Source organism: Chinchilla lanigera, unplaced genomic scaffold, assembly GCF_000276665.1.
Source record: "Chinchilla lanigera isolate Chin_1 unplaced genomic scaffold, ChiLan1.0 scaffold00012, whole genome shotgun sequence".
In the NCBI taxonomy this organism is placed as follows: Eukaryota; Metazoa; Chordata; class Mammalia; order Rodentia; family Chinchillidae; genus Chinchilla; species Chinchilla lanigera.
The window spans coordinates 3,782,836-3,794,179 of NW_004955413.1; the positions used below are offsets into that span (position 1 = coordinate 3,782,836).

General features: G+C 53.4%; 1 protein-coding gene across 2 annotated transcripts in view; it reads right to left on the bottom strand.

The window, feature by feature from the left end:
* Vwf (von Willebrand factor) overlaps positions 1–11,344 on the bottom strand; it is a 153,119-nt gene that overhangs the window by 110,366 nt on the left and 31,409 nt on the right. For both annotated transcript variants that reach the window (XM_005378755.2, XM_005378754.1), the window contains 4 exons: positions 6,847–7,063; positions 5,296–5,418; positions 4,336–4,447; positions 3,702–3,748 (listed from right to left, as the gene is read on the bottom strand). In XM_005378755.2, coding sequence (XP_005378812.1) covers positions 3,702–3,748; positions 4,336–4,447; positions 5,296–5,418; positions 6,847–7,063 — 499 coding nt within the window. The remainder of the gene's footprint in view (positions 1–3,701; positions 3,749–4,335; positions 4,448–5,295; positions 5,419–6,846; positions 7,064–11,344) is intronic.

The following is an 11,344-nucleotide window of genomic DNA, read 5'->3' on the forward strand; positions in this document are numbered from 1 at the left end:
TCCCTGGCCAGCCCCGCTCTGTGCTCTTCCTCCAACTGTTCTCTTCCCTGCCGTCCAAACTGAACATACTCGTGCATGCTCAGCCTCCTCCTCACGGGGGCCTCCTCCCTCCCCGCGCCCTGACCTGCAGGCAGCAGAGGCTGGCTCTCCTCTGCCCAGCCCAGGAGGGCCTCACAGCAACCCCACAGGGAGCTGAGATTCAGGAGGACCCCAAGGGCCACAGGGAGAGCCCAGTTACCCATCTGTCAAGGACATTAGAGGATCCCAGTGCCAGCCACCTCCACCGAGGCTTTCTTTGGTGAGGCGCCAGCTAGGCTGCATGGCTTCAGATCCTGCTGCAGCTCAGCCTTGGGCATAGGTTTGAGCCCTAGGTGATGGTGAGTGTCCCTCCACCCACTACCCAGGGCCACTCACCCCTTCTGGGATGGCAGCCTAGATGAAATCAAGAGAAGTAGGGAGTCTCTGGATGGTTCTGCTCACATCCCCTCCCACTCCACTGCTCTCCACAAAAGGGCAAGAGGGAGGAGGGGTAACTGCTCGTGGAAATCAGAGCAGAACAGGCAACAGCACAGGGCCAAGGGTCACGCAGCTCACTGTGCACGTCCTAGAATTCCAAACCCAGCCACGTCACAGGAAAGCCTTCTCAGACGGCCGCTTCTCAGAAATCACTGCCACAGGACAAGCAGAGCCACCTGGTCACCGACGCCAGAAGTCTTGACCTCGCTGCGGCAAAATGGGTGGAAATCCTTCCCCTAGCCTTTCTCTGTTTTCTCAAGCACATTCTTATCTGAGTAAGAAGTTGGACTCCATCACGCTGACAGTGCCCGGGAAGAGGGGTTAGCAAGAAAATGTGCGAATATTCAAAAGCAAAACGTCAGGGCCGGAATCTAATCTTCTAATCTGATTTCCTACCCTAAATCTCACAGATTTGTTTCTCAGGAATCAGAAGTCTCATATTATTTTGAGCTTATCTCCTTGGTACAACTGAGAGACGGAGCAAACACAGGAACCCTGGAAAACGGATGGGTGTGCTGGGGGGTAGCAGTTGGCCACGGGAGCGGGGATATCCGCCCCAACCATGGGCTGCGTGGCCGGGCTCTGCCCAGAACAGGACCTCTCAAGTATGGGCAGCAGCAAGAGGTACCCCTGACGAGCAGCCGCCACCACCTGGTGCAAAGCTGGGCTCCCCAGTTTCAGTAATGAATGAAAGCAGGTGATTCTGACGTCACACACAAAGAACAGCACCCAGAAGCCAAAGCAGATCCGCTCCTGTGTGAATTAAGAGCCTCCCTCGTGAAAACAAAGAAAACCCCTTTTCCACCAGAACCTCCTCTCTACACAACCTCCCTCCTGGCAGAAATGTCAGCACATAGGCCTTCAGCAAAGCAGCTCAGACCTGTCCAGATGTCAGCCTTCACCCAAGCCCGCCCATGAATCACAGCATGTTCTCCAGTGGAGGTGTGGGCCCTGCTGGCAGGGAGTGCATGGCATGTGCATCCCCTTGCGCCAGGACCTGCCAGGGTCTGCACATCCCCTGCCCACCTGCACCCTCACCTTTCTCGCTCTCATGCTATTTAGCCTTTCTTTGCCCCAACCTGTGCTGTGGAAAGATGACACCGGCTCACACAGTGAGTGTCGAGTAATAAATGTCACACACAGCCCTGCAGTGAAGCTGCTGTTACTGCCCATTTTACAGATTAGGAAACTGAGGCTGTGAATCATTAAGTAGCCATCCCAAAGTCTCCCAGCTAGTCATCAGTGGAGCAGAATTCTAACCTTAAACTGCCTGAGTACAAAACTCGCATCCCCGGCCCCCCATTCTAGACCCTTCATGTGAGATTTTGGACACAAATAAAACATCTGCTGTTTACTCACCCCTTGCCCCACCAAGTGCCACACTCTTCCATTAGGAGCTTATATTCTTTATTTACTTTATTCATTTATCTAGGCTTTGTTGCTATTGGTTTTTTGATGCTGGAGATGGAACCAAAGCCTTGTACATGGTGGGAAAGGACTATGCCACTGAGCTATGCCTGCAGCCTCTACCGTGATGAAATTCTAGGACAAGGGCTTCATTCGCCTGAGGAGCATCCTTGCCATGGGCATGCTCCGCACTGTCCCTAAGCACGCTTTCCCACCTCGGTGGGAACCACCCGAGCAAAGCTTCCCTGGGCACTGCTTCGCAGAGCAGGGGACAAGAGGTCAGGGCTGCAGAGCCGCAGGTCTGAAGGCTGTGGGGAAACCACGTGCCACGGCCTGCATCTAGTCTTCACTTGTGTTAAAGAACGGGTCTCCAAGCAGGTGCTGTCAGGAAGTGGAGGAAGCCAGCGGCTGTGCCCTAGGGCACTGCGGGAGCCATCCTCTCAGTCTCTGTCTCTCTGCTTCCCGCTTACAGATGTGACCACTGGCTTTGACATACACTCCAGCACCATATCCCAGCATCATCACAGGCCCGAACAAATGGGGCCACCCAGTCTTGGACTTGAACCTCCAGTATCACAAACCAAAGAAACTTCTTTCCTTCACAAGGAGCCAGTGGCAAGAATGTTATAGCTGCAATGTGGAGCTCACAGATGCACCAGAGGTCTGCTTACAGCTGCCCTAAACTCTCACCCCTAAGGAGAGGTATATGGGGAACGAGTCCTAAGAAGCCTCCACCACTCCCCAGCACAGACAGGTGGTCCCCTCCCTCCTGGTACCCACAGCCAACACTCAGCACTAGGTAACCTCAGAGGTACCCCGTGGTCTGCACCTCCGAAATGCTAGTCTCTGTGTGACTGGATAAGGTCCTACATGACCCCCAAACCCTATAATCCACAGGCTTCAAATATGGCCCCAGGTATCCAAACTCAATCCACTCTTGGCCCATCAAAATCTAAGACCCAGAAAGGAAAAGGCCAGATAGAAGTCTGGCAGTTGGGAATTTGAGTCCTGCCTCTACCCTTTAGCAGCTGTGTGACTCTAGGCAAGTTGCTTTCTCTGGATATGTTTCCTCTTTTTCAAGATGCAAACAAACTATACCAATCTCGTAGGTAGTAACAGTGGGGTGACACATGTAAAACACCTAGCACAGTACCAAGTACCTCACAAACATCACAAGAGTGCACACAATGCAGAAGGTCTGGGACCTCAGGGCTTGGTGGAGAGAGATTTGAATGGGCGAGGTTTTCAGTAAACAGAACAGAGGGAAGCCAAGCAGAGCAAAAGGAAAGGGCACAGATTATAAAATTGTTTTTCCTACACAGATTTTCCAGAGCAAGGAAGGCAGGGGAATCACTTGGTGGCCTGGCCTTCCTCGCTCTTGAATCATGCTACAGTCTGCGTATTAAGCATTCCAGAAAATTCCACTGACACTCTCACTTTAAGCCTGAAGAGTGAGCAGCACCTTCTTCCTCTGAAGTTTCCCAAGGATGTTTGTTCAGTGGGTCGTGACCTTACAGGCCTCCCAGCTCAGGAGCCTCAAGCCTTTGAGCAGGCGGGCAACAGGAAAGGCAGGAACACCTGGCCAGGTGCACACCCTCTTCCAGCAGAGGCGGGGCACCCTTCCTGGGCCACCAGCATGTCAGCGTGACTGGAGTCTGAAACCAAGCTCCATTCTCTGCAGAAGAACCAGCCTCTCCCTGACCTGCCCCGGGACCTCCCTAGTAAGAGAGGACAGGCCTGCCCATTGAGGGAAGTGGAGATACCAAGGGGCCACCCACCTGGGCATTCTTCATTGCTGCAGATCCACAGGCTGTTCCGGCAAATGCTGTCAGGGAGAGAAGCACAGGTCATTGGTAGCTCTGGGAAAATAAGGACACATGAGTAAATTACAGTGGCCCAGACGTCAGGCCTCCAGAGTTGAGGGGAAGAGGAGTCTTTCAGATGTCAAAAGCTGTACAGGAGCTGGCTAGAGGCAACATCCAGAGGAGCTCTTGGGCTCAGCAGGGACAGGTGCCCAGGCTGGGGCTGGCATTGCAGTAACCGTGGAGGGCAGAGCCGTGAGTCTCCCAGGGGCACTGCTGCTTCCCACCTCCCAGGAGAGAAAAGATTTCAAGGGAAGAAGAGCTGTATGCAGTTTGTGGCTGGCGTGCAGCTCTCTTGGTCGAGGGAGGATCGTGTATGAGAGTGGTCTGGAGAGACAGCTAGTGATGTCGCTTAGGTGGAAGGCAGCCTCTGACCTCCCCAGCGTCCATGCACATCTGTATGTAACTCTTGGACTCCATCAGTGCCCTGTGTGCCTGACCCAAACCCCCACCCCAGCCCTGGCTCTGCCCAGGCCAACTGCTGACCAGTGTGCCCCCAGGCTCCCCTCCCAGGTCCCGGAGCAGCTCCCCCTACCACAACCCCCATTACCAGGTATTGCAGTCTTGAGAGAGGGAGGCCCCTGGGGGGTACCGCTTCCCGGAATGCACACAGGAGCACTCGGTGCTGTCCACACAACGGCCTGCATCAAGGAGCTGTCCCTCTAGGTACAAGGGCATCAAGGCAAAGATCTCTACGTTGTCACCATCATTACTCACTTCACAACTACGGAAGCCCCAGAGGCCACCGTCCAATTAGGGCTTCCAGGAAGCTCTAAGTACTGGTTCTGTGATATTTATCCTTCACATCAGCGCAATATGAGGGAGGAGATTATAACTCGCCATGAAAAGGTTATGGATTTCCCTGAAGGAATGGGCAGCTCAAGGTCGTCTCCTAGGGAAGCCGAGAGTCTAGGCTCAGGACTCCTTCCAGGAAGCTCAGAGACCTTGCTGTGTGGTGCAGTGTGAGGAAGGGGAAAGGTTGTTCATCCCTGTTCCCCAGATGAAGAAACAGAGTCAAGGGTTGTGCTGTAGGTCACTCAGTAGAGAAGCCTTGAGTGGAAGTGCACAGGGCCCCCCTTGTCATTAAGCAGAGCTTGGGGTCCACGCTCACAAAGCCTCCCTCCCTAGACAGACACCCTCGAGCAAAGGCCTTTCTCAGCGAGCTCACACGGTGAACCCAGGAAACATTTCCTAAGACTTTTTGTCCCAGCCTGATTCCCCGACCCCTAACAGGGAAACAGAGCTGCGGCTCAGATGGGGCCACACACTCCCCAAAGCCGCCTCCAGGGCCCCCTCCACCCTCTTGGCTCCCTGGCTTTCATGGACACAGCACCAAGGAAATAAAGACCAGCTCAATCCTGATCCCTCTGTACAAAGACTTTTAAAAACCAAATAAAAGCCTTCTGATTTCAGCAAGGAGGAACAAACACAAGTGGCCTTCATCTCCCTTCCCAAAGCCAAGGGCACTGGCGAGGTCTCGGGTTTGTAAATGAAGCAGGAAGTTTATTACCAGGGCAGCTGCATCCGTCAACACACTGCTCCTGACACACTTCGCGGACGTGTAGACTCTGGCAGGTCCTGGCGCAGGGAGACACACACTCCTTGTACCCCATGAAAGCAGGGCAGGCCGGGCCTGAGAGAGAAGGCAGAGGAGTCATCCCAGAGCGGTCCGCACAGCACAGAATCTCCCCAGCACACCGCAGTCACGGCCTCCTTTGTCCTCTGGGCTCCAAGGGCCATCCCTGTCCCACTGTACCCCTGAGGCCACCTGTTCCCTGGAGTGGCGCCTTCCACCTCCTGAGGCCCAGCTCAGGCCAATTAGGGCTGCCAGGACCCCAGCCCTTCCCCTTGGTCACCTATTCTCCACAGACACCTTGGCATTCCTTTGCCCCTCTGTGCCCCATTGCCTTCTAAAACCTTCTGGAGTGGTACCCAGTCTTCTGGGCTAAAAAGCAGGGGCATCTTGGGACAGCAAAGCTGGCGGGGTCCCCCACCACTTCTTCCTCCACGAACGCCTGCTCCCCCGTCCCCAGCACAGGACACACACTGTTCACATACACTTTGCCTACATGGAGACACTCATTCTACATTTATTCCCACTTTACTGCAGGGCCTAAGCAGCTCTCTGTCCCCCCACTGGACCAGCTCCCCATGGATGGGCTCTCCCCAGACACTGGCCCAGGCCCTTCACTGAGGTCTATGGGGTCTCCTCCACCCCGCCGTCAGAGACCAGCTCCTCCCCATACAGAGGAGAAGCCAGCTGCTGCCCTGCCCTCCTCTCGCCCCCACAACACGGAGAAAGCTCTAATTTCAAACATGCTGGCTCCACTCTGAACCCCACGTGTGGGGCCGCTGTCTGCGTCTCCTCTGCCTCCCTCGGCTGACAATATCTGCATGATTACTGCAGAGCGGCTGTCCACCTGCACAGCTTCTGGTCAGACTGGGGAAGGCAGAGGTTTCTTTCCCGGTAGCCAGGGAAGCCCCTGCTTGATCGTGATAATTCAGGGTGGTGACAGTGACTAAGAACGCGGAGAGGTTAAAAGATAACAAACAGGTGTCCATGGAAGGAATGATGGGCGGGCTGTGTTATTAAAGGGAAGACTTAATGATCGCCTTCCTGTCTCTCAGAGATGGGCTCCTAGACAGCTCAGCCAACTCCCTGCTCCTCCTCCATTCAGACCGGCAGATGGTCCTGGAATTGCAACAGCTGACATTCCATCCGCAGCGAGACCAAGGGATGGATTTCCTGGGGGCATCATAGGGTACTGGAAGGTGTGGCATGGGAAAAGAGGCAGGGACCTCACGGGGACCTTGAGAAGTCCTGTCCAATCTCCACACAGCCTGCCAAGGAGACTTCTCTACAGCTAGCACCCCTGAGGCCAGGTGCAGAGGCCAGGAGCCATTCAAGAAATGGGCCCAAGGACATGTGGTTTTGTGGGGATTGGCTGAATGCAGTGTGGGAAAATGCACATCATGGCAAGGCCCCAAAGTCTCCTGAGGGCCACCACCACAGGGCTGGCACGGCCCATGCCTGGCATGGAGAGGAAGGGCAGTGACTCACGGCAGGCGCTGTGGTCTGTCCAGCCATGGAGCACCATCCCCTCCTGGGCACAGGTCCGGGCATACTCCAGCAGGGCAGGGCACGTGCATGCCAGCCCCTGAGTGCAGGTGCACAGACTCTTCTCACACAGGGCCACGAAGGGCTCAGGGTCCACCAGTGGGTGGCAGCGGGCAAACACAGAGGCTCTCTTCAGCAGCTGGCACTGCTCCCACAGGGCCTGCAAGGAGAGGGCACCTCAGTGGGACCAGAGAGGGCTCTGGCCGCTGCCTCGCATTCACTCCCTGCCTCCCTCAGGAAGGCGTCCAGGAGACTTAGCCCTGCTAGAAAAACCAGGACAGCAGTCCCCTCAGGACCCAGGACAGTGCCTGGCACTTAGTAGGTGCTTATCAACATGTGTCAAATTAGCCCCTCGGTGCCTGGAGAGGCAGGGACACGTGCTATGTGGGGTACACCATGCCTAAGGCGGCATCCTAGATCCTCACACTTAAGTGCAGAGTCTGAGCGCCCGGGGCTGCCGCAGCAGGCCAGGCCTTAATAGGGAGCAAAGCGGGGAGAAAGGGAGGCAGTAATGTCGGCCAGTCTCTGTTCCGCACTGACCTGGCCTTGGCCTTGGCCTTGACTCTGACCTTGATCTTCTTCATTTTAAATGAGGGGTGGCACATGGGGTTTTATACAACAGATATTCCTGGGCTATACCCTCCAGAGTGGGGTGGGGTGGGGGAGGTTCCAGAATCTGTTTTCTCAAACACCCCCAGGTAGTTGCTGGGACCAGACAGGGCCAGTTCCCATCCGCAGCAACACGCTGGGATCTACACAATGTCCCCAGAGCACCAGTGAAGCAAGGGCTCTGCTGGGACTTTTCCCTTTGTTGGCACCTTCCACTAATAACACAAGGCAGGTTTGGAATCATCAGCTGTTTCTTCTGCTAATTCATTTGTACAAACACTCTTTCGTGTTTTTTATAAACATCTCAACGGCCTATGTTTTAATGACTCCAAATGTCCTTTCTTTTTTCACTGTTCAGCACTCCTGAAGCGGAGGTCCATCTCACCATGGGTGGCTTAACACGCGGTTTTTCTCTCTGTCTTAGTGATACATAAAATGGTGATGTGTGTTAGAATCAATGATGTCTTGGATTTGACACATTATAATATTACCCATGTAAATGATCACATAACTGCAAGTACCAGTATCACTGTATTCATGAATATGCACACTCTTGCTGGAAGCCAGCAGTTAGTGAAAGAACCCGTGAAAAGTAAAGTACAAGAGTCTAAATGGAAGGGCTGAGCCCAGAAGGTTAAACCTCAGCCAATCAGCGTCAGTAAAACAGATAAGAAAAGGGGGAGGGGTGCCAGTTGGGGGGCTGGAAGTGTAGCTTAATTGTAGAGCACTTGCCTAGACAGTTTAAGGGCCTATGTTCCATCCCCAGTACCAAAAACAAAAATATTGTCAGTTTTGAGGAAAGGGAAACCTAGTCTGGTCAAATCATACCAAGGACCACCATAGCAAGCCCACAAAAACCAAGAGCCAGGAGACACAATCCATGAGCCACGAACCACGAGCCACAGCCAGGCCTCCGGGATGCCTCATATGGCACCAGGAAGAGCCAGGAGGAATAGGAGTCTGACCTGGCCCTCACTCACACTCCTCGCAATCCACCTGGGCTACACCAGGGGCATTCTGTAGTCCTAGCAAAATCCATACCCTGCCCACAGCGGCCCTGGCCATGTCCTGCCCCTTGTCTGAGCTGCACAGTCTGCATCAGGACAGGCAGGCAGGGAAGGATGTCAGCCCTGTAGCCTGACCACATCGAGCCCTGGGCCACGCGGTGGGGAGTACGGAGTGCGTCTGCACAGAGCTGGTTCCCTCTGCACCCTAGAAGGCTGAACTGCAAACCTGCATAGGCAGACTCCAGGGTGAGGGACAGCCACACTCCTACAATCTTTCTAAATCCCTCCAATCAGGTCCACACCCCATATGGCTGTCAAAGAGCATAAGCTAAGAGCCCAGCTCTGCCACTCACTGGAGGCGGGGACTGAGCTGCTTAGTTCCGCTCCTGAAGAGAGGTGTCTTCAAGCAAAAAGGGAAGCACAGCCATACTTGCCTCACCTCCTAACTTGGTGTGAAGATGACATAGTGCCTGGAAGAATACCAGTGAATGAGAGTCACTTAGGTCTCCAAAAGTCATATGTCCTTCCATTGGCTACCCCACAACCACCGCCTTTTCCTCCAAAATGGTGAGCAGGTCCCCAGCAGGACAGAAGGACCCCTTGGTCCCTTTGCCCCATCTCCATCTCCCTGGGCTGTCCTGGGAAGGATGGTTGCCATGGTGATACTAGCACTGTCCTAGTATCTCCGGTTCTCCATGATGAGTAGCAAAGCTGCATTAGCTTATCATTTATTTAAGATATTTGTGCTCCTCTAAGACAAATTGTAGGGAGGAACTTCTCTCTTCTCTCATAGGAAGATGCAAGAAGTTCTGTCCTCCCTGGCAAGTGGAGGCTCAGGGCAGGAAGCTGAGACCTGACTATTTCCTGCCAGTCTTCATATTGCCAGGACATCACAAGGCCATCCAGGAAGTGAACTCAACAAACTCTCAAAGCGCTGCTGAGAGCATCCCACAAGGGGCCAGCTGCTCAGGCTGCCTGCCTCTTTCTCCACTCAGGAGTTAGGACTACAGAAAACTCAAAAACGGCAACCCCGTGTGGTTTTTCTAGGAAATGTCACTATCTCCACAGCCATAGGACAGTGGCTCAGGGCAGTCCTTGCACCCCAGGACCAGCTCCTGCAGGCGTGGGGACCAGGAGCTGGAGGTTCTCACCAGGGAGGACACAGCATCAGCCAGACTCTTTTGTCAAACCCCAAAATCCAGGCACCCTCCTTGCCCAGAGCCATGACCAGGCAGAGGCACCCTCGTCCATCTGGAGCTCACCCAGATCAGTCTTTTCCCAGCCCACAGGAAAAATGGGAACAGCCCATCTCCCAGGAGTTCCTTTGAAATATTAAATGGTTTATAGAAGCCTTAACAAGAAGGGTGTTTTCTGATTATTTGCCTGCAGGATAGAAGCGATGTCTGCAGAAGCATCCACCTCCCTTCTTAGAACAACTCCTTTGCCTCTGCCATGAAAACCTGACATTTGCTGGGGTTCTTTTCCAACAGAAACAAGAGGAAGTCTGCCCTCACCTTGCCTTCCAGACTTCCTGTGGTCAGCTCTAGCCTGAACTTGGTCCACAGGAGTGACCACAGTCTGAGAGCCGGGCAGGCATTGCAGGCATCTGCCTTCACCCAGCAGCTGTACTACAGTGACAAACAACTGGCCACCTCTGCCACTCCTAGGCTTCTCTGCTCCTGGCATCTCTACTTTTGTACTGAAATCACCTATTTCTGTTGCTGTTGCCCTGCAAGCTTTTCAAAGACAGGAACTATATCACCAAGGCGCATGTAGCAGGCAACAAGGAAGCGATGGGTTTGACCTCAAAGTAATGAACACAACCGTCATTGTATTCTCCAGCCCGGAAGAGGTTTTAGTTCCCTGAACCAGATGTTTCCATGGCACTGTTTACACACAGCCTGAAGATTTGATTCCAGTTTAGGAATCTTCCCAGTAGTGCAGCCTGCAGCCAGCAGAGGCCTGCCTCTGAGATGCCAGGAAGGCTTCCTGAAAGAGGCCTAGATAGGGTCTAGGACTTAGGGTCAGGAGGGAGAAAATGCCAGGTAAAGCCAGTGACGCAGCTTCAAGTGGACAGAGTAGCAAAGTGATTAGGGCCAAAGCCAAGACTCCTGGCCAGGACTGCCAAAGTCTTCCTCCTGGGACATTGATCTGCTAAGCTAATGGCCTCAGCTTCTCTCAGCAGGGAGTTACACTCCCCATCACGTTCCAAGTCAGACTGAGCTCACAGTGAATATGTGCATCTCCTCTGCCTGTGCCCAGCCCTGCAGACCTCCTATGAGTCCCTGGTGAAGAACTTAGAAATGCCTTTCTCCTTCATTCAAATTACTTCCCCCTCCTGAGAACTTAGTGAGCAGGATGGTGCTTGCTTTACCCAGGCAATTCATGACTCAGTGCTATGGTCTGGACAAGATCTAAGGACCCCGGCCCTCTCCAGGCTCTGTTTCTGGCCACCTTGAGGTGAACAGGCCCCTCTGTCACCTGCTCCTGCTAGGATGCACTGTGCTGCCACAGGCCCAAATTGACAGGCCAAGCTAAAACAGTCTCATTCTTCTCCCTAAAATTTTTTGATTCTGGAATTCAGAGTTATTTTATTAAGATACATTATTTGTGAACTGGACACGGTGGTGCATGCATGTAATTCCAGCACATGGGAGGCTGAGGCAGGTGAATCGTCCTGAGTTCAAGGCCAGCCTGAACTACAGAGAGACCCTGTCTCAAAAAGGAAGAAAGAAAGAAAGAAAGAAAGAAAGAAAGAAAGAAAGAAAGAAAGAAAGAAAGAATGAAAGAAAGAATGAAAGAAAGAAAGAAAGAAAGAAAGAAAG